Consider the following 23,213-nt stretch of genomic DNA (forward strand, 5'->3'; position numbering starts at 1 on the left):
AGTACCGCCATCCTTTGACAAATGCCGCTTCGCTCTCTCCTGTGTTATCCTGTATCTCCTATTGGACGATGATAGCGCGCGCTTCTCACTTCTTTATATTTTCTTTTTTTCCGCCTCAGAGCCATGTTGAAAGTCCTCTGCGCAGCCGCAGTCGCCGGCGGCGGCGGCGGCGCGCGCCCGGCCTGAAAGCTTCAACGTGGACTTTCTAGGTGCGTCACCGTCGACTTGGCTTTCGCAAGCAAAAAAGTAAAGAAAAAAGCAAGCGCTTTAGGAGAGGAGGCGGCGGAGGAAAGAGTAGATGGCGGTACTTTTCTTATATAGGGACTTTAAGTCATGTGGTTGGCGCTCACGCCGTTTCCGCGGAAACAAGCGCTCGAGCTGCTAGAGCGTCCGCGCCTTTTGATCTCTTGGTTTCTTTGGCTCTCTCTCTCTTTAGTCTACTTTTTTTTTTTCACGTGCACCAGCGCAATGAAAGTTAATCGCAGTGTATACTCCGCGATCGCCACGATCGAGATCAAACAGAGAGCAAGCGGCGAGGGAAGGCGCGTGCGGTGAGAAGGAGAGGAGAAATGTCGCTATCTTTTAAGTTTAGCCTTTAGTATATTCAGGGGGCTTACGCCAAATAACGCAGGTTTGCCCTCTCGCGGCAAAACGACGAATTAACGACTACCGCCGTAAGCTGCCTACTCTGCCTCAACACTACATAAAGTGAAGAAAATTGAACGAAAGTAAAACAAGAGCAGAGACTAATTCTCCAATGACATGTTGGAGAGGGTAAGTACACATTTTTTGTGCGAATTCGGTGCAGCAGCATAGTCCTCTACGTAACTTACTCTAAAAAGCGTTTCAGAGGTTATATAAGGCTTGTGTTGCTGTCCATGGAATGCCAACTACAAGAAGAAAAAAAAATTGTGTTTGAATGTATTATCCATTACAAAAGCCCCACAAATGGTACATCAGATATCTTTTCTCTCTTTAAAATGACATGTAGGAAAAAAACAGTCAGCCCTTCCACTAAGGTGGAGATGGAAGACCAGCAAAGCTGTACTATGGTGGGAATTATGTATTTTCAATTAGGACTATTAAGATGTAATGGTGTAATTGGTTATTCGAACTATTAAAGAATGAGAAATATATATGATCCGGTGGTTTTCATTTATTTAGTGGCCACAGGGACCATGGCCTTATGGTCGCTACGGTACACCGTCATAGGATGTAGGGCAAAGGTTGGCACGTTCTTCATAAACACGTCACCAACGCCACACACGTTCGGTGCGAACGCGGGCAAAACGCCGCCGCCGTCGACAACAGTTCTGCGCGTTTCTTCTGTGACCGCACACAACCGGTGTCAAATCGCTGGCGTGAGCAAGCGCGCCATGCGGTCTATCCCTTCAACGGAAACTGAGCGGCTAAAACATAGCGCATACAAAGGTAGGAGCCGTGTTGCAGATCGTTTTCAAGGTTCGGTGCGTGCGACCGCCCGGCGCCGCGCAAAGTACAAGTTGCTCGCATAGCAGAAGCCGCAACCCCTCCCTCCCGGGCTGCCTTCCCGCTTTCCTCTTTTCGCGTGGGAGATTGAGTCGCCAGTTCCCTTTGCGCCCGGTCGCAAGATACGCATTTGGTGCCTGCAGCTAAACGTCGCCTCCCCTACCTCCCGTCCCCTTTGCTCTCCGCCGTGCGCTCGCTCCCTGTGAAAGCGCGCGAGGGTCGCACATACAGCATACGGCCAATAAGTTTTTTTCACATCCGGACGCGACCATAGAACACTGCGCCCTTAAAGCTTCGCTATAAAAACACTAGAACAGTTGTCCGGTAAATTTCCTGAATGCATGCATTTCTGATATTAAATATTTGTTGGTAGTGCTGAGAACATCTTGCAGTCCCATTAATTTTGATTTTTGCTAAGACCCACAAAGCTGGGAGAGCCCATTAAAATGTAAGTGACTACGCAGCAGGCAGCAACTGAATCATGCTACGACAAAAGTGAACCAGTTTTCCCTTACAGCAGAAGATTCCATTGGCATTTGCACACAAGTTGCAACTTATTTTGAGATCTCACACAATTTCATACGTTTATCTCAGGCCCGAGAATAAAATGCATCCCTTAAAAAAAACTTTGTCCATCTGTGCTGGCAGTGCAATTTAACAGTTAAGAGCTTTTGATCATCTCCAGAGCAACAAGAGATTAATCATAATTTAAATTAAGAAAATCCGAGGACACCTAAGCACTTCTTACGAGCTGTGAATGCGAAAGCATTAATGTCCAATTGAATGCCGCTGAGTGGTCCTTTGAGTTATGAACTCCTCGTGGACAACAAGCGCGTTGACACACTTGGTGCATTTTGTTTTGGCCTTACCAAGGCGGAACTAGATCGCTGGTGAGAGCTTGTGTGAACAAGGAACGTGCGAATGACATCGGCGTCCGAGAGTGAGAGCGAGGGTGACGTGGCATCGGTGCTCTCTCCCCTCATGCAACACCTGGCACGCTGTGGCGGCAGCTGGTGTCCCCTTTCACCCACTCTGCTAGGTCGAGGCGCGCTCGTGACGTGGCGTCGCAGCCAATGGGAAATTAGGTGCCATTTCATTCCTGCGGATGACAGACGCCGGCTCTTTCGCTCAATGGTTCATTTGACGCTTTCACATAAAAAAACAATGCCATGCAACTTACCTACTGTGCAATCAGTGAATCAGTATGCACACATAAAACACAATCAGTAAATTGTGTATGTTTATTCACAAACTGGGTGAACATGTAAAAATACATTTCTTTATGCTATTTACTTGTAACAATCCAAGCAACAGTGCTCTTCACAAGGGTTTTGGTGCTCAAGTGTAAACAGTAAAAATGGACGGAATGCAGATTCAGGTAGCCAACAAGCATGCAGAGAAAGTGCTGCACAAGGTGGCCACTCTCAGTGTTATCTGTTATATCAGCACATTCTTAAAACATGATTGCTTGCAGCAAAGCACTGATTGAAAGATGGACACAGGATGCATAAAACAGTTCGCATAAAATCAAATCACTGTGATACAATGTTCAGCAAGGAAATAGGGAACTGCATCGTAAGCAACATTATAACATGCTTTGAACATGTGATCAAAGTCCCCAACAAACTTGCTTGAACATCTCTATGGAAAAAATAACAATTCATAATAGCTAATTACACATGCCAACTTAATGTTCATAAAGGCATCTATCAATAAGAATGAAAATATATATGCAACAAATTAAAAGTATAAGGCACATCAAAAAGTTGACAACATTGTTTGGAATGTCACAAAATATAAAGGGACCATGCAATGTGTTTTGAACATGATAAGTAAATTTGCACAGTCACTAGGCGCTGCCATCATGAGCCTCTGAGCCAAATATTTCTGTCAATCCACCTGAGAGTCCACAATTTCATTTACGAGGCTGCTTCCCATTTCTTGAAGCTATTCAAAAACCCCTGGGAATTTTTTTTAACTCCTACTATTACACAACAGCAAACACAATGGCTATGGGGCAGATCTGTTCAAACACCATGGGTAGAAAGTGCCACCAGCATAAGCAAAACCGAAGTGGAGGAATGTCATCACTGACAGGCAGCGGCCCCATCTGTTGGTGGAAAATCATACCACTGCATGTTACTAGGGCCTCAAAGATGTGTAGCCTTCTACATGATCTCAAGGCAATGTCAATACAAAAGTAATGGTGGGCAGATCAACGGTGGCATTGTTCCAAGTGGGTGTGGTACACGACACTGAGTGCAGTAGGAATGATGAAAAGAAGGGGAAGGTCACAAGGGTGCGTCAGCAGCATGTTTTTGCCGATAACTTCATTAATGCATAGCTCCTTCAAAATGTTTGTTGTAACTGATTTGTGAGAAGATGCCTTGTAGCACCGAGTTACTAGATTCTACCCTTTTCATTAAAGGTGTTGCAGAGCCCATTCAAAGCCACATCCCGTTAATTAGCCACATCCCGTTAATTCTGAAAGCTTCTTTACGGAGGCGCCCTCAATGAAGGATTCCTTACCAAATGAAAGGATTCCTTTCGTGAAGATGGTTGAAGGGAGCATTCAGAAAACACCTGCTCCTTCCATCCATCCTTCATGGTAAGGAGGCATGAAGTGCTCCTCACATAAGGTTAGGAAGTGGCCTGAGGAAAGGAAGGCTTTATAATTTGGCCCAGAGGGTAATGAATGGTGCAAAACACTACTTTCCATTAGCAGTTGCTTGAGCTCTAAACGCTGAGGGTAAAATGCTCAGCTAATTTTAGGAGCGACATAGATTATCTACCACGGTGTGGCCAATCTAAAAATAAAAATTGTTTTTAATTTGAATTTGACTGTTGGGAAATGTACACCGGGAGCGGACTAAAGTCCGTAAATTACAGTACAAACCATTACAAGTTTCTTACAGGAGCACAAAAACACAGGAACATGAAATAACAGTTCACAGAATCTAGTGAAATGCAGCAATGTTATCAAAAAGCCTTGAAATATGAAAGACGATTAAATTTGCAATGAGATTCATTATGGTTCCTGGGCTGCCCACAGCACAAGACCCAAATGCAGCTTTGCATCATTACACTGCCAGCAAGTCTCAGTTGTGCAAACCGTAAATGAAATGTGCTATGCTTCCTTGAAATCCACAAAAGCACCTTATTTCTTGCATAAGCTACCACACACTTGCAGATGTGCAAAAACAATCTCAAAGCATCAAAGAAGCCAAATGAGTCCACTCATAACAACAACCCATACACAATGGATGCTTACAGGTGAACAACATAAAAGGAAACATTAGTATAGCTTTCTGAAGTATAATAAACTTTGGGTCTCTACAACAAATGAGAAAATCTGGGATGTCACAAATGCATATCAAAGTATGCAAGGCACTAATCCTTTAACTTTTTAAAGGGGAAGTCACCTATAATTCCTGATCACAATTCCTGAAAATGTGCGATACATTCTTAGTGTGAGCCACTTTTCAGTAAGCAAAACAGTTTAGAGAAGCCAAATGTGAGAGTAAAATAGTGTTGATAATGTGGTTGTAAAATAAGCAAGACACCTTGCTACACAACCTTAAGCCACGTTTTACATGTTAGTGGCAAAGCCTTTGCACACCTTGCAATGTCCATGTACTTATGTTGAAGCAGTTGCTGTTAACTGCACTAAATGTGACAGAGTGAAAGTCAAAGCCACAATGTGAATATCTATTAAATAAAGGACCACACTTGGGCAAATTCGTGAGTGACAGCTTGTGTAATGCTCAAAGGAAGAAAATGCAATCAGAACCTTGACATTCCTAGTTATTTGGCTGGAGTCCACATGTCACAAGAAACATCGGTAGTACATTACAATGGGTGTGGAAACAGCCTTGGTATGCTCAATTTGAAAGAAGCACTAGAGATTCCTACTCCACAGGTGGGTGTTGCCTTAAGAAAACAAAAATGCTAAAATGCACACCAGTGCAGACAAAGCCACTAAATGCCATATAGTATATACAAACAAGTCAATGTACGGTCACGCTTTACAAGCTATCTGAATGATAACATCTTGTTTGGTTATTTAAAAATCTCTGAAAACATAAGACATAAAATCTTACACAGGCCATTGTGATCAAAGATCGTATAGACACAACTTTATATTATCTGTGTGCGTTCATCACCTCAATATGAAAAGCAGCTTAAAGTCTTAACACCAAATGTGCCTCGAACACTTCTGGATAGCTATGTTGGTACTCGAAAATTGGCTGCAACAATTTGTTTTAGACATACGAGGTAGAAAGCAGAGCACAGAGCAGTAGCACTCTAGACTTTTAAGATGAAATTGCTCATACATAATTTACTCACAATTACTGTTTACTTAGCAAGTGCTGTCCCACAGGTACATACAGTAAAACCTCGGTGATATGATCACGGCTGGTACAAATTTCGGTGTGATACGAATTCGTAACATTCCCCCACCGAAATGCATTGCTCTCAATGTGAAAACCATCGGCTGTTACGAACGCGTTGCGGCGCCACTGCGGATCATACGAACACGTGAGCAACAGCGGCGGCAGCCAGCACAGCCGGCACAAGCCGGCACAGGGGGATGTAGGCGGAATCCATAGTCGCCAAGCAACCAGCTACATCATGCGGCTGCGCAATCTCTCATTGGTCCTCACGTCGAGCGGACCGGGCCACATCACAGCCTAGCTGATGCTTTGACCAGCGAGAACGGCAGCAGCCACAATGGGCAAAACGCTCCCTGCACTCGACGTGCTGAGGTGTTCAGTGGCGTGCAAAAACATTTGTGAGATCACGTGCGTGCACTTTTACGCCTTCCAGAAGGCAATTGTTGACGATTTGGGCAAGAAGAAAATGCACACAGATAGTAGAGCCCCGTTGATATGTTTTTCAAGGGACCGCGAAAAAAAAAAGAAAGAAAGAAAATGAAAAAAAAAGTCGCAGTTTCGTCCAAAAGGAGAAGCAACGATTGCGATAGCAAATTAGTAGACAGCTGTATGAAGTATGGATAGTAGTTTTATTGGCCGTATAAACTTGTAAGCATAGGCGTAATAACTAAATTAACAAACACGGTGTCACGCGCGCACTGGTAAACACGGACCCATCTTGCTCGATGACAACGCTGGAGTGAGGAAGTGCGGCAGCAGCGGCTGTCTCTCGCTTCAATGTGAACTAAACGTCGAAAGCACAGCGCATACTAAGCTATCTGGCACTAGGCGCATTTTGTCAACATCGCAGATCGTTTTGAGGATGAGGCCCATGCGGGCTCGCACTTAGCGCAAGTCGCAGATCGCTTTCAAGATACGGCCATGTGATGCAGCGCCCGCGCGGCCGTGATGTATTGGCAATGTGTCGGTTGCTTGTTGCAATGTACAAGCTGGCTACACCGCTAAATTTACGTGACCACCACATTCAAACGTAATGTAAGATGCAGGGAAATTACCGATTGGCGACGTATCAAGGGGAGCTTAATACATGGAAGTCAATGTAGGATTTAGGTTGGGACCGTGAAAATGTGACATAGCAGCCGGGAAAACGCAGCAGCGAGGAAGGTATCAACAGGGTTCCACTATTAGAAATTTTTTCTAGGTAAAAATAAATTCATTTTTTTTATTTTGTGTATGTTTTGATGATACGAATTTTTGGTGATATGAATATTTCAAGCGACCCCACAAGATTCGTATCACCGAGGTTCTACTGTATCGTGTTCACATCAAAATCATTCTTTAGTACGCTTCAGTAGGATGATGAAGTGTAGCATAGATTAAAGTTTACAAAAGAATGCCATCTCATGAAAAAACTACAAACCTTACAAAGCTATTTCAAGACATAGCACCATCAGAAAGTTCGAAACTGCACACATCACTTATTGAAAGGCGAAGGAGTTAGGAATAGATTACTGTCTTTGTATATGAACGCTACATATACTCCTATAAAGATTCAAAAGCCAAACTTCATTATAAAAGTTATACAAACAATTGTGTGTGCTCTGTGTGATAAAACGATTCAGTTTAATTATACTGCTGTCCAAGAAAGCAAACTTTGTTCACTTGTCATACTGAGGCTGCATATAAAAACAACTGCCTCTCATTTGTAAAAGAAAGCAGTGTCTGTACAACTGGTCATTCATTCCAGGTTATCTTATGGCAATACCACAGCATATCACTAGTGGCTTGTAAAATGCAACCAATAGACATATATGCACATACTACATCTTCACAGAGAACAAAAAGTGCCAGCAGTTTACTCTTATGCTGACGCTGTAGACAGTGAACCCTTGGCACTAGTTGTGGACTGGAAGCTGATGTTGTGTGGAGTCATGCTGTGAGAATTCTTCATGGAGTCAATGGAATGATGAGAAACAGATCGTGATGCGTTGAGGCTGCTCAAAGTTCCAAGCTGAAAAGAGAACAAAAAAGAGCAGCGTTAACAAAGACAACAATGTTAGAACTGAATGGATGTTTGTAAGTATAGATTTTGTATATCAATTATTTTCTGTCCAAACTGTGCCCCTATGGCTTCAGCACTGCCTAATACAACTATGCATCCTGCAAATGCTCTCTACTAACTCTTGAGCTGCATTAAACTAGGGCGATAGTGTATGATGCTATGGTAGCGATCTCAAACGAGTGCAAGGGTTCCCTGTATCTGTTTCTGTTTATGCTTTCAGTGACATGCACAGAAAAACAATGTGGGCTGAAGTTTGACCCCAGATACGTGAAGAAGGACCTTATTTAAGCCGACCTCTAACACTATTTTGCAAAGACAATATGGTGCTATTGACAAACCACAGAAAGAAACCTGAAATCTTTTTTTTTATCCGTTTCAAAGAGGACCGAGTCTCTGAGAGCGTTACAATACCAAGACATCAGGTCACAGAGTGTTTACTACACACGCAGTATGGTAACACAGCATAGGTGTCCTCCTACAGATACCTGGACATAACCATGTCAACTTTTCTCAATTATGTCCAGAGATTTGAGGAACAACTGCATACAAAAAATGTTATGCACCATGCTTTCCTTGGGTCACGAGCAGTGCAAGGTTTCGCCCACCTTAATGTAGCCGTGTCATGTGGAAAGTTGTAGTGGTACCGTATTTGCACGTAAATAACACGACCACGAATATAACGTGAGGGGGTACTTTCGGTCTCTATGAAAAAGAAAAAAATATCTATTACGATTATAACGCGAAGTGATGCAACTGAAAAAAGCAAAGAAAAGGTGGATGCCCGTAGGATTTTATTTATCACTGCAGCCGTCAGAAAAAAAATAAGTGCATGCACAATTACTCGTCGTAACTGCTCACGTCCATGTCACTCCCGGCAAGAACCGTGTCGTCGTCCATTCCGTCAAGATTATTGGATTGGTAGCACTTAAGAAATGCCCGCGATATTATTGAAGATGGCAAAGCCTCCCACGCATTGCTGATCCATCGCGCGACTTCACAGACTGACACCCCTGACGCTTCGCTTGATGCGACCCATGGTTTCATATTGCTGCTGCGGTGCAATGTGATGGCCGTAGTATGTTCTAGCGGTGCATGCGTTGACTGCGATGAGCAATGTCGTCAGTGCCGCGGTACCTTCCTACGCGCGATCACTGCAGTTTAAAGCGCAGATCGGAAAGAACCCCGCTATATGGTGTCACGAACCCGAAAGTAGCACGAGGCACGTTCTAAGGACGAAATATTTTGACGAAAAAAAAAAAAAGTCACTTTATATTCGGGTCACGAACCCAAATATAGCACAAGGCACGTGTTGAACGTGAAAATTTTGGGGAAAAAAAACTCGCATTATATTCGTACAAATACGGTACTATCGTTGACCTTCGGAAATTCTGGCATACGCCTGTAGGCCTACCATCAAGCTCTGGAGACTAAGCAGCATGAAGTCATACTGCCTTGGGTACCCACAGTACCACATTAAATGAAATAGTAGAAAGGGACAATGACTGGTCTTTGAAGTTCAAGAAGCTACAGCAAGGCTGGCTTACCAGCATCTCCTCAATGAGGTGTGGAATGGCCACTGGGCTAGAGAGGTTTCTATTCTAGAGAAATCTTCGGTTCCATAAACATGGATTAGATAACACATACAAGACGCCCGATAGTGCCGTATAAAGCCCCCTGCTGTCCAACTTGTTGAAGCACTCAAGTAAATCAATGGCAGACAGTCTTGCAATTTCAAAGAAAAAACTAGAAAGGTTGCAAAATCACTTAAAAAAAAGGACTGCATTGAACCTGTTAACATGCACCTAAATGTAAGCACAAAAGCATTTTTGCATTTTGCACCTGTCGAAATGTGGCCGCCATGGCTGGGATACAAACTGCGACCTCAAGCTCAGCAGCGCCACGACATACTCAATGGGCTACCACAGCAGGTCACACCCAACAGAATTGAGATTACCAGCCCCTCGATAATGACAGAAGGAATGCGCATTGTTTCCGCATCATTATAGCCATGTTGCTTGGCCTTCGAAGGTACAGTGGGCAGTTTCCATTAAATATTTCTTGACCAGAATCACACCCTCACATTTCTGGTCGCACACATTGCAGCTGCAAAGGCAATAGCAGAGGAGACCTTTCTGAAACAGCACAAGGCATGTGCATGCTTTTGCTTCCATACAACAACCAATCCCTTTGGGTATCACTTAGTCTTGGGCTCATCTATGGTGCCTTCCACCCTCAACAAATGTGTACCTTGCATTGCTACTTTCAGAATGGTGAGCCGAAGAGCTGTCAATGCTCACGCATGGTCCTAATATGTCGAGCCACATTCATCGGACCCAAAGTTGACAGACCCCATTGTGTTATCCTCTCAAAACTCAGCCCTTGGAAATTCCGAGAGTATGCAGCATAGCGAAGGCGAAGGCAAGCATTCTCCTTTCATGGCATGTCAGGTAAATTTTTTTCCACAACTAGCAATATTCTAGTGGTGCCCATTGCATATATTCGCCCTTGGCATAAGGTCTTTATTTCTCATTCAGCCCAAGACAGTGTTTGTACAGCGTTAGGCATCACTGGAGGTTGGGTGCAAATACATAAACTTTGTTAACTTGGGCACTAATGTGCTTTTTGCAGTGAAGCATTCAATCTGCTTTTGAGTGTGCTTGTACGTGTAGCGGTACACCAGGTTACGTGCGGCAATGGTTGACATAGCAAGCTCTAAACCATGGTGGTCGTACTTCAGGCAGCACAATCTTTCCTCAGTTTTCACAGCCTTTATTACTGATATCTGCTATGGCCAGCGTATTGCTAGTAATTCGTCACTCAGCAGTGAATTGTATCATGAAATTTAATTAGAAGTGAGCGGCAGAAGAGCAGAGAGAAAATCAGACAAGCTTTGGACACATTCTACCATGATCTGGTAGGACACGCAAACTCCTGAAGTACTGTCAGTGTCAAATGTGGAAGGGGCGTATGCAGCACAAAAAGGCTGAATTCCCTCCCATGCATTTGTATTTGCAGGCCGTAATGCAGTACATCACTGAGTTGGCCACAACTGGTCAGGCTAGAAATCTTGTATGTAGGGACATTCACTTATTTCACAATTCCTGAACCCTGCAATCTTTTGGCACCGATATCATGTACGGGTACACATATTTTCTTTACACCTGGTGCAGTTCCTAGTCTTAATTTAAGCTTGCATACAGTAAATAGTTACCATGCTCACCTTCAGTTTCGCCATATCCTCAAGCCTTGTGATGTCTGTCAACTCCTGATAATTAGAATACACGATAAGCCAAGCAAATACCTGAAAAGAAAAAAAAAAACAAGCAATCTGCTGCAGCGTATTCAGATCACCGAACATCCTCACTAACAAACAATGAAAAGTACTTAAATCACATCGTTACTCGTTAAGGAAAACAAGCTGATAAAACAATTTCCTGCCTTAGAAGGAAGCTTGTGCATTTCAGACCCTGCTTGCCTAAAGATGTGGGAACATAGGTACTCGTACTCGTCCATGGCCCACACAAAAAAAAAAAACACCATGGCCACAACATGCTTCTTCCCGTGAAGCCAGGCCAGCTCAGACCACTGGGCATTTAGAGTACAAGGACCAGAGCTCGCCTTGTGCCAAGCGCCAAGGCCAGTCGTTCTCCCAGCAGCTGCACCCCTATAAACATTGATAAATGCTTGAATGCATTCATCAGGTAATCGGTGAACTTACTTGAATCAAATGAGTTATCTTGAGAATTAAATGTCAAATTCTCTGAGATGCAACAGTCAGAACATGCACCAAGGCCCTCAATCTTTTTTAATAATTCAGGACCAAAATCTTGAAGCAGCAAGTATGCAAGTAAGTCTGCAGCAAAACTAAAATTTATCACTACATAAACCACATCTATGAGGAATTTTTAAAATTGGCCTTTTAACTCTTTAACCACGGAATTATTAAAGGCACCACAGAAAAAAATTGGCGCAAGATATTTTAACTTATTTCAGCCCTCGTGATTGAATGCCACCAATGTTTCGTGTGAAGACTAAATTTTCTACGAACTTCGGGCTCTGTTGCGAATTCGCGACATCTGGCAAATGCTGGACACATATCGCAAGAAAAAGAAATGAGTCTGAGGCAGTTCCTGGCTTAACATGCACGAAACTGTTTATTTTGTGCTTAATATGAGCACATAGTTAATGAATGGGTGACACAACCTTTTCTCGTAACCTATGGCTGTTGAACATACAGTATAGACCACTTATAACGTAACCGCTTATAGTGCAGGACCGGATATAGTACGGTACGGATATAGACTCCCGTTAATTTTCCCATAGCACTCCATGTATACGCACACCGCTTACTGTGCAGCCGCGTGAGACGAAATACCGGTTATAATGCAGCTTCCGCGGGAAAATCTCGCCGACAAGGGCGGTAGCGAGCACGCTTCTCAACGAGGTGCGCCCACCGATGGGAGAGGAGATCAACGAGCGCAATGCGGAGGAGGAGCATGAGTCCAAGGGCAGTAAAATCGTTGCCGTGCGCCATATGTGCGAGTGAAAGCGCGCGGGGGACGGCGCCTTGACGGAGAGCGAACGCACAGCGGAGAGCAAATGCGACTCCCATCGCGCGAAAGGCCGTGTATGGGAGGGAGGGAGGGCAACGCTGTGCTGCGGCACCAAATGCGTATCTTGAAACCAGGCGCAAGGGGAACTGGCGACGCTATCTCCCACGTGAAAGGGGGAAGGCAGCGCGGGAGGGAGAGAGGGAGGGGGGGGGGCGGCTTCTACTCTGCCAACAAATGCGTTCGCGCCTGTGCCGGCTGTCGGTGTTGTCGCGCGCACCGTATCTTGAAAGCGATCTCCACACGGCTCTGATCTTTGTATGCGCTGTGCTTACGCCGCCCAGTTTCCATTGAAGCGATAGACCGCACGAACCTTCGCTCGCTGTGGCGGCCGCGTTTCCCCAAGCCCGCGTTTTGACAGTGGTTGTCTGCGGTAATCAAGTCTATTCATGTTTGCTTGTGCGCGTTGACACCACGCTTGTTAATTCAGCTAGTAAGCGAATGTGCCAAGTTTATGCAGCCGATAAAACTACTATCCCTACTCCTTATAGCTCTCTACTAATTTGCTATCGTAATTAAGCTTCGCCTTTTGGGGGAAACTGAGACTTTAAAAAAATTATTATGTTGTCTGCTTCATGCGAAGATCGTGGGTACTTGGACATTAACCTTTCAACGTTTGTAACTTTAAACGGATGAAAAACTCCCAGTCGCGTGCTTAGATTATCGGATACGCACGGCTGCTTGGTCTACATGTTTTGCATACGTGCAGGGCTTGAAAATCATTGTTTTGGTTATAGTGCGGTACTGTTTATAGTGCAGATATTCACAACTCCGGCGACTTACGTTATAAGCCGTCTACACTGTACTAAAACAGTTTACACGTTTGTTTAGACAGAGGTGCACATTGCGCTTTGCGCACATAACGGGTGTCTGTTCCTTGCAGCTTGGTCGCTTGCATGGTTGGCTTGTGCTGTTGATGGCTGGCCAGTGTGCAGTGGTGTCTGTGCTAATGCAGGCTACAGGCAGGTGGTGTAGTGAGAGAGGGTGGGTGAGGGGGGAGGCATCAGGCACGTGCCCTCCGCCTCCCTCTCGCTCCCCTACCTTTTAAAGTTATGTGTACAGTGTAGACCGCTTATAAAGTAAGTCGCCGGAGTCGCGAATATCCGCACTATAAGTGGTACCGCACTATAACCAAAGCAACAATTTTCAAGGCCCGCACATATGCAAAACATGTGCACCGAGCCGCCACGCGTATGCGACAGTCGGGCAATGCGGCTAGAACGTTTGCATTCAATGTACAGTCGAATCTCGTTAATTCGAACCAAATCACGCGGCGGCGCCTCCGACCGGCATTGCTCCAGCACCGCCATAGAGTAAAAGCTTGAGAGACCCCTCAATGTCGCGCGCGAACAAAACAAAAAAAAATTAAAAAATAAACACGCGGCGGAAATTTCACCCTCCTCTCAAATGGCAAGGTCGCCGATTCTGTGTTGCGCCGGAACATGCGTGTACGTGCCGACTTCTCAGCCACGCTACTGTAGCCACGCATAGAAAATGGCAGTGAACCCTTTTTTCTCCTTTATGCTTTCTCTACTTTCTTGTCACGTGTTGACCTTGTAAGCTGCGGCTGCGGCGAAGCGGGAAGCAGCGGCGCTGTCCCAGGCCGGCCAACAAAACTGCTCCCCCCCCACGGCGGCAAACGCCCACTTCCCGATAACGGCAGAAAACGAAACTTTGGGGAGCTGGCCCTACGAGGGAGGGCGAGGGGAGCCACCGAAGCGGCGGAGTTGCCGAGGCGAAATCCGCTTCCCTGTCGCCCTCCTCCCTCACATTCCACGGTCTCCTCGTGCACCCTTCGCCGTGCTGTGCCGGCGCCGCCCACTCCCTGAAGTTTCGTTTACTGCCATTATCGTGAAGCGCGTTGGCCGGCATTGGCAGTTTCGTGGCCCTCACTCGCTATGCGCGCCGTGATATTTCACGACTCGCACTCAAGATTCTGGTTTCAGCCTCACTGGCTGTCCGTTCGCACCACGTGCCCTTCTCCTCCACTTCGTCTCTCTTTCTTCCTCAAGCACTCCTTGGGGCGCCCGTTTGAGAGGAGCGTTCGCCGTCTCCGCTGACTTCTGTACTCCCAGGCAGCCGCACTGTAACCGGTATTTCGTTTCCCGCAACTGCACTATAAACGATACATGTATACATGGAGTGCTATGGGAAAATTAACGGGAGTCTGAAAAGACTGCACTATATCCGGTCCTGCACTATAAGTGGTTACGTTATAAGTGGTCTATACTGTACTAGGGATGCCTGGCACAAAATGAGGTGTGGCAGCACCCGCCTGCCCCACCACCTTACCCCGGTCAAGTGCATGCCCTTCAACCCCGAAAAGAAAATTCTGGCTACAGGTGCCGACTTCGCACAACTTCTCTTCCTCTTAGGCAGATGTTGTCACTTATATCCTCCAGCAGAAGGTGCGAGCGAAGCCTCTTCCTACCATTGAAGGACCTAACATCCACTTCCTGCCAAAAAAGCAAGGCATTTTTCTGGTCATAGGACAACTACAGCCATTGAGTGCCGCAAATGTCGAAAGTCGCGAACTCGCAACATACAGTAGCCAAAGTGATAATGCTAAAATTAAGTGAATTCTCAAGCTCACTACACACCCGTCATAACCTCTGGGATGTACACAATACGAAGAAAATTTTGGAAGCATGGACTGACTTCCTTATGTTCACAAAACCTGTAGAAAATACTTTAAAATTATGGGGTTTTACGTGCCAAAACCAAGATCTGATTATGAGGCACGCCGTAGTGGGGGACTCCGGAAATTTGGACCACCTGGGGTTCTTTAACGTGCACCTAAATCAAAGTACACGGGTGTTTTCGCATTTCGCCCCCATTGAAATGCGGCCGCCGTGGCCGGGATTAGATCCTGCGACCTCGTGCTCAGCAGCCCAACACCATAGCCACTGAGCAACCACGATGGGTCTGTAGAAAATAGTTAACGTTGCATGTGTAAGCACCTTATCGATCGCGACTTCAAACAACGGTTTCCAGACTTCTGCTATTGCTCCTAGATGACACCGCATGTCAGTACTCGAAAACATTGTGTGCCATAAATGCGTGCCAACCGGCACTTAAGCCAGGAAACATACTCCCAGGGCATAGGTTGGTTGCACTTATTCTATATATCGTGAATTCCCGACAACTGGCGTTAAAGGGTTCAAGGGCCCTACAACACAGTTTCTTCAAAACTAAGAACTAGAGTGGGTGCAATGCCTTTCGCCAAATATATTCTTGCAGAAATTTCTGAAGAGGACCTAATATAATAAATGAGAAATAAAGAGCACAATGTTTACCTTACGCATTCCTCCTCAACACATTTCCTCTCAGCTGGAGCAGCGCTAGTAGCAATGCCCTGCCCATTGCTCCTTTCTTTCTTTTTTCTTGTTACCATGGTGCACTTAAGGTAGCACTTGGTGACTGACAAATTTGCCAGAGAGACAAAAGGAGCAGGAGCGGTGACAGGACGGTCAAGACAAGTTAGTAACGGCTGTTTCCCCATTCGCTAGAACTTTGGATAAGTGTAGCGTATGTACACCTTTCACCCAGGAGTAATTTGTAGTCATGAACTATCGGCCAATGCCTGGCACCTACGTGCTGTTACGCTGCCTGTTAGAAGGGAGGACATAAAAGGCGCTGCCTGCCCCCCCCCCCCCTTTTCAATGATGTGTAAAGTTAAATCATGTGCCAGATCATCTTCTTCAGCACTGTCACATGCTTCATTTTTGTCATATTGCCACAGAATTTTCATTGGTTGTAGTAGTCTTGCACAACAGCACTTGTCTTTGTTTTTGTTTTGTTTTTAAGATTTTATAGGCTTTATGAGAATCTCTGGCATTTCTCCCTGCCAATTTGGGCCAGATTTTGCTCTACATACTATTATAGAAATAGAAAGCAATGTAGCTTCTACAGAAGCTTAATGATCGTTAAATATTGATGACAATTTCTTAAACCTCCATGTACATGTACAAAATGACAATGGCAAGAGTGAAGCAGTAGGATACATGAAACAATATATATACGCAACAAATGCAGCCAGTCATGCGTCTGGCACAGTGGCATATCTCGTTAATCTATATAGCCTTTAGTTGGTTTGAACATGTGAAAAGGTCTTGTCATAGATGTTCGGTATTTATTGATATGATTTAATTAATTTTTTTTTTACTTTCCCGCAGACACACATGCCTGTATTGCACAGCTAGGTTTAGCGACACAGTGACGACCATGACATGCTAGAAAGTTGTTACTTAGCAAATGTGAAAACAGGTGTTATGCGCCTATTGTGCATGAAGCTTTTGTTTTGATTCCTTACAGCAAGCACCCGGTTACTTCCTTTCTGCATTCCTTGGGCTCTTTAAGCAACGGGAACATCAACTAACCTCCTCGTACATGATTATGGTGTTTGATCAGTGTTCCTGTGAGCCCTAACTCCTTAGCCAGCAAGCTGGCTATTTATGCACCCTGAATTGACACAGCAGCCACTGTGTGCTTTGCTCGGTTTTTTAATAATTAATAAGGACATTTTCATGGGTAGTGTTGAAAAAGTAAGAGATCATGCTGCTAGCTACACTTCTATGGAAGATCAGCCTGAATAAAACTGCATGCTCCTCTGGGAGTAAGAACTCCACAGGACATGAAGGATTTCTCATAGCTTGTGTACATACCCTGACGAAATGCTAATGAATAAAAATAACCAAATGTTAGAAAAAAATGAAGTTGCGCTTGGTATTAGTTGGAACATATTTGGAACATATTAATCAAAACAATGTGCACTTCTGTGCATGTGCTGACGTTTGACGTGTCATTAAAGCAGCGTAGATGTCGGAGTGGAAAGTTAGACAACCCAACAGATGCTTCTGTGCCTTCACTGCTGCTGCGATAAAAAAATTATGCAGTCTTATCGACCTAAGCGCACATTTTGCATTGTTTGATTTGAGAAGTATGAGGAGACTGGAGGCCAGTTTCAATAATACCTCCTGTCAAAGTTTTGCATTTACATATTCTCCAATGTGACCACAAATTTACACTGCATTCTTTATTTCATTTGGTGCATGGTGGTTCGCATGCAAGAACAACAAATTTATCAGTTTTCTATGGCCCAGTAACAAAAGTGTTAACCATTAAAACCATGGCCTCGCTCCTTTTTTAAGAGCTGGGGTATTCAACGACCAAATAATTTTTTAATTATCTTAACGTTTTACAAAAATAAAAGTTGTTCCGGCTGGTATAGGTAAAGGGTCCCTGAAACAGTTCGGACGAATTTTCTAAACGCGTAGGGTATGCCTACAGCAAAACATTCACGCCACAATTTAAGTGAAGCGTCTCATCAGGAAAACTGCAGTAATCATTCACTGTGAGCGGCCATTTTCACTTGCGACTCTCCTGCACGCAAGCCAAAATTCGGTGTTCTTGCAGGAGGTATTGTGTTGCCAACGCATTGACTGTTCCCTAGCGCCCCCAAGACTAAAGGCATTAGTGTCACCATTTGGGACAGGTGCGTGTGCGCTGTTCAGTCAAGTTGTCTGGTGATGGAACATTTCATGATCGAAATAACAAGTCTTGGCCCTTAAATATATTAGGGCGGTAGCTGGGATCTTCATTCAGGTTCAATTTAACTGGTGTCAGACGTAAGCCTACTGACCTGGCAGGTTCATTAACTGTATTGCACGTGTTGCAGGGCTCATTTAAATGAAGTGAAAATGTTTCTATTGCAAATGCACTGTCAATAAAACAGTGATGGAAGTGCGAACTGTCTTGCCAATGCCATAAAAAAATATATGCTCACACAGATGTCAGGGCAAAGTTAAATGCTATTTTGAAAGTGACACTAGATTTAAGCAATATGATTTAAAGCCTTCAAATTTCACTGTCAGGTTATTTACAAAACTAAGAACAAACTTTGCTTCAAAATTATCGCTGGTGTGGTGAAAAAGGACTTACATTCGCTGCAATCAGAAGAATCCAGATGATAAGGACAGCTTGATGGTATGAGTAGTACAAGTCCTAAAAAATAAAGATAAATATAACACACACCATTTAATTATTTATTTACTTAATTATTACACTGTGTCAAGGTCAACAGAAATTAGAGTATACACTACCACACAAGACAGTGTTAAGATATGCAGGCATGCTTGTGAAGCATGCTGTCAGTGCAGTACAGAAAGTTGTCACTGGTTGCTTTACTGGCCGTCACCATTAGCTGCAAATGACTGCCATTTAATACAGTTGTGGCCATAGGCTTGCAAGACTAGGCATAGTTATCAAGTGATAGGTGATGTGAAAAGTAGGCTCATGTAGAGAGAGAGAGAGAGAGAAAGCAAGGAGGAGAAATGCAAGGAGGTCCACCAGATGAAGCTTTGGTTTGCTACCCTGCACTGAGGGTAAGGAAAAGGAAGAATGGAAAGAGAAAATGAAGGAAAGAGTGAACACTGCGTGCACACAATAGGATGACTATAATTGGTCATTGAAACTGGAGTTCTTTAAAAAATGCAATTGTATATGTATACAGTCAACGTTCGATTTCTCGGACTCCCTAGGGGCCGCGAAAACATCTGAAAAAATGAATGCATGCCTATTACTGCCCTCAAGGGCTCAAATGGCCACAGGCACGTCTGAAATAGCCCTGAAGGCCTGCCAGTACACTTATTAGGCGTATCGATGCTTGCATTGTGATAGGATATGGCGGGTGCATGCGTGTATAGGAATACATACCACGTCCCGTGACAATTGCCCCTCCCCACTCTTGGTATGCTTCACTGCAATACTTCGCATATGCTTCACCGCGTAACACTGCTAGCGAAACTGACTTTCAGAGACTGGCATTATGCAGCGCACCATGCTCTTCGAGCTTCAAAGCCATTGGCGAGGATTACAAAGGCAGAGTCGGCATCATTGTTAACAGGGGCGAATCGTTTCAATGAAAAACACGGCACCGAACAGCAAGAAGCTTGGTAGCGAACGTCAAAGTAGATAGGCCTAGCGTTGCCGCGATGGTGGCTGCCAGCAGATCTGCGTGCGAGAGCGCCAGTTCGAGGCAGCGGGATAATCAAAATGGTGGCGTTGGTGGCTTCGATTAAAGCCACTTCAGACCTGCGATCATGGCAAAAAGTCTGAAAAATCGGACGGTGAAGGTTTTTTGGTCCTGAAATTTCAGATGTTCTTATGCATGCTCTATAGGGTATGTGGCGGTGCCGCAAAGGCATCCAAATTATCGGACATGTCGGAAAAATCGGTTGTTGACTGTACAGCGTTCTGCATCAGCAATAGATGTGGCCTGGGTCCAAGAACCCGGTCAGCTTGCTGCAGTCTGCAGACATGCGCTGGACATCGCATTGAAGGCAAGTGTACAACAGGTGTTCAGATCCACCTGTATAGCACATTGGTGTATCAGCCGGTTGGTGTATCAGCCGTTTCAATACAGTAAGAATAAGCGTTCATAAATGTCACATTCAGCCATAGGTGGTAGAGCAATGTTATATCACCGTAAGAGAGGTGATTAGCTACTTGTAGCCGTAACAAAAGGTCCAGAGTATGTGGGCTGTCTGTAACTATATCGTCTACCAGTATGGCCACAAAATATGCATGCTTGATAAGCAAGCTTGCACATCCTCCTGCAGGTGTGCCAAAGTAAGCTGATAACACTAGTAGATCACTTGGTATTACGATGCAATCCGTCCATTTTTGTCCTCGTAATTTAGAAGTTAGCCTGTATAACCTTCATTCCCTCATCCTAATCAGCTTTCAAGAATCCATTTACATGAAGCCAGAATATGGCATCAGCAATCTGGAACACTAATAACACCAAGCTTCCTTGACGCTATTAAAATTGGACAGCACATACCATCAACTCCCTAATTAGTGGGCACATACTTGCTGTAAAAACCCATCTAATTAATTTTTCTATTGCAAAACTATTGATGACCAGTACAAACAAAAGGTAGCCTGCTAGTTCTCACACTCCTGTACCTTGAAATTCTTCAGCGCTAATAGTGCAAGATATAAATGCATTCTTAACAAACTGCTGGCTGATTTGCTCTTTAGTTGCACACAAAGGCAGCATTGGGGATGCATTTATTCTGTCCCATGTGGAGAGTGTAACAGTAGCTGCCTGTGAAGTGCTTGCTTGTGAGGACATCATTACACAAGTACTGACACATATTTATGTAAATTTTTCACCCGAAAGTGTTGTTATAGCAAGTTATTTATGACACTCTGTCACTTGCCAAAATTTTTTCCAACCAAGTTTTAGAGGGTTGGGACCTTCAAACTGCAAGAAAATGTCTAGTCCGAAATGTCATGGTAGTACTGCTCTAAGGCTCACAAAGTTAGTGCTGTTCTTCGAAAAGCCTGCTTCTTTTACAGCTTGATGATTAGACCAAATGAAGCCATATGTAGTCAACATAAATTTATAAACCCTAGAGAGTATGACTTAAAGAATGGATTAAAATATCCAGTGCTGCAGTGTGACAATAGCTTGCAACAGTAATATAAAACCAATTACATCACGAAAGTTTTCCTAGGGACTGCTTTTCTGTGTGTACTAACGAGTCAAATTCAGAATAATTTTTAACTAGCAACCATCTTCTCGTCGTCAAATGATAGCATGCCTCCCTTACCCCTTGACTGTTCATCCTGATTCACCCTATCACAATGGCTTCCCCCGCAAATTTATAGTTGACAATTAAAGAGGCCCTAAAGCACTATTTATTGAAGTCGAGAAATGTATTTGAATTTAAACTAGACTATTTCAGAAATACTTTGCAGCAAAACGTACTTTGATGCGTAAAGCAGAAGCGGAGTTACTGGCTATCGAAGATCGCCTGCGATTCCCTTCTTGGTGCTCCCACTCCTTCAATGCCTTGCAGTGCGAAGGCTACGATGGAACGAGGCGTGCCCACAATGCTCCCCCTGCTAAACGTCACCGTGGCCACACGTCATGTGTGTGGTCTGACCTTAAGTTCCGCGTGGTTCGAGGCTAGTCGTGTGTTCAAAACTAATCGAAATTAGCAAGACCCAACGGCTACGACACTGATAAGCAGGGTGGCCAAAGTTTAAATCACATGCTGGCAGCTACAGCCAAGTGTGAGCAAGTGACAGTCGGCTTCTTCAGGAAGTACGTAATTGTTATCAAAATTCAAGAACAGATCTTTACTTACTTCAGCCTGTATAACTGCATCAATACGTAACACAGAAACAGTAGGAAGAAGCGCACTGATACAAACACCCTTCTTGATTGATGTCAGCTATTGTCCAATAGCAGTCACGTATGGGAATCTGCTTCAGTCGAACCTCGATATAATGAAGCTGTACTTGCAGAGAAAACATTTGTTAAATCGCGAATTTTGTTAATTCGAGCTTTTAATGTTTCAGCAGTAAAAATCATTTCACATATCCCCAGAACATTCGTGACAGTCGGCTTCTTCAGGAAGTACGTAATTGTTATCAAAATTCAAGAACAGATCTTTGCTTACTTCAGCCTGTATAACTGCATCAATACGTAACACAGAAACAGTAGGAAGAAGCGCACTGATACAAACACCCTTCTTGATTGATGTCAGCTATTGTCCAATAGCAGTCACGTATGGGAATCTGCTTCAGTCGAACCTCGATATAATGAAGCTGTACTTGCAGAGAAAACATTTGTTAAATCGCGAATTTTGTTAATTCGAGGTTTTAATGTTTCAGCCGTAAAAATCATTTCACATATCCCCAGAACATTCCTGGTCGGTAGTATCTTGCCAGTAATCACTAATAAACAAATGGCCAGAAGGTCGGGCCATAACAGCGTGGTTACGAGTGCCAGCGCATGCGGTGCTGAACGCAGAGAGCACTGCATCGGCGTGGCTCATGGCATGCGACATCGGCGTGCTGCATCGCACAGCGCCGTGGTTGACCGCACTTAGTGCCCACTGCAGTCATCAGATCGCACCCTCAAATTAAAAACAAAAGAGCAAAAACATACGGATTTTCGTCACGAGAAAAAAAAATGTTGCAGTTTCGCCGGAAAGGTGGAACATTGATGGGCGATAGCAGAGACAACTACACGAAGTAAGGCTCGTAGCATTAACGGTGTCACACGCGCTCAGGAAACGATCACTCACTGTCGCAATGCGAGCGAACGCTTCACACTGTGCCTCGGAAATTTGAGATTACACGACCACCAACACTAGACACGCGAGAACAAAATGCACAGGAAGACACCAGCCACTTGCCGAAGATTACCTCAAGATACGGCACGTGGCCCGCATATGGACAGTCATGCGCAGCTACAGCAAGGTAGAGAGGAGATGCGCACACTAGGGGGAGAGGGCGCACAGGCGCACTTCCCCTGCCCCCCTCCAACCTTTAGCGCGTGCTTGTGATCATGTTACCGCGCCCCTCCCCACCCCCTTTGCGCTGAAGGAATCGTAAAAGTAAACTCTCGTGTTTCTCCGAGTGCTCCGAGCTGCCACGCGCCCCGCGGCCTCCGCAAGTTCTTACATGACAAATGGCACAGCGCTGTTTCCTGCATCCTGGCGCGCAAGCTTCAAGGGCGTCTTTGCCGCTCGAACTTTTCATGCAGAAGAACGCTTGCAAATAATTTTTTTTCTCAGCCAACATTTTATAGTTTTTTTTTCTTAAACTTACCGGCCATACAGGCTCCAAGTACATGCTTAA

The 23,213-nt window shown here is 44.6% G+C and overlaps 1 protein-coding gene across 1 annotated transcript in view; it reads right to left on the reverse strand.

Annotated features, from left to right (window-relative positions):
* Positions 1 to 2,716: 2,716 nt before the first annotated feature.
* Positions 2,717 to 23,213, reverse strand: part of LOC119449648 (uncharacterized) — a 29,549-nt gene continuing 9,052 nt past the window's right edge. The window contains exons 5-7 of the mRNA XM_037712868.2: positions 18,495 to 18,557; positions 11,165 to 11,245; positions 2,717 to 7,893 (exon numbers count right to left, since the gene is read on the reverse strand). Of these exons, the coding sequence (XP_037568796.1) occupies positions 7,744 to 7,893; positions 11,165 to 11,245; positions 18,495 to 18,557 (294 nt within the window). The 3' untranslated portion in view covers positions 2,717 to 7,743. The remainder of the gene's footprint in view (positions 7,894 to 11,164; positions 11,246 to 18,494; positions 18,558 to 23,213) is intronic.

Source organism: Dermacentor silvarum, chromosome 4 (genome assembly GCF_013339745.2).
Source record: "Dermacentor silvarum isolate Dsil-2018 chromosome 4, BIME_Dsil_1.4, whole genome shotgun sequence".
Classification (NCBI taxonomy): Eukaryota; Metazoa; Arthropoda; class Arachnida; order Ixodida; family Ixodidae; genus Dermacentor; species Dermacentor silvarum.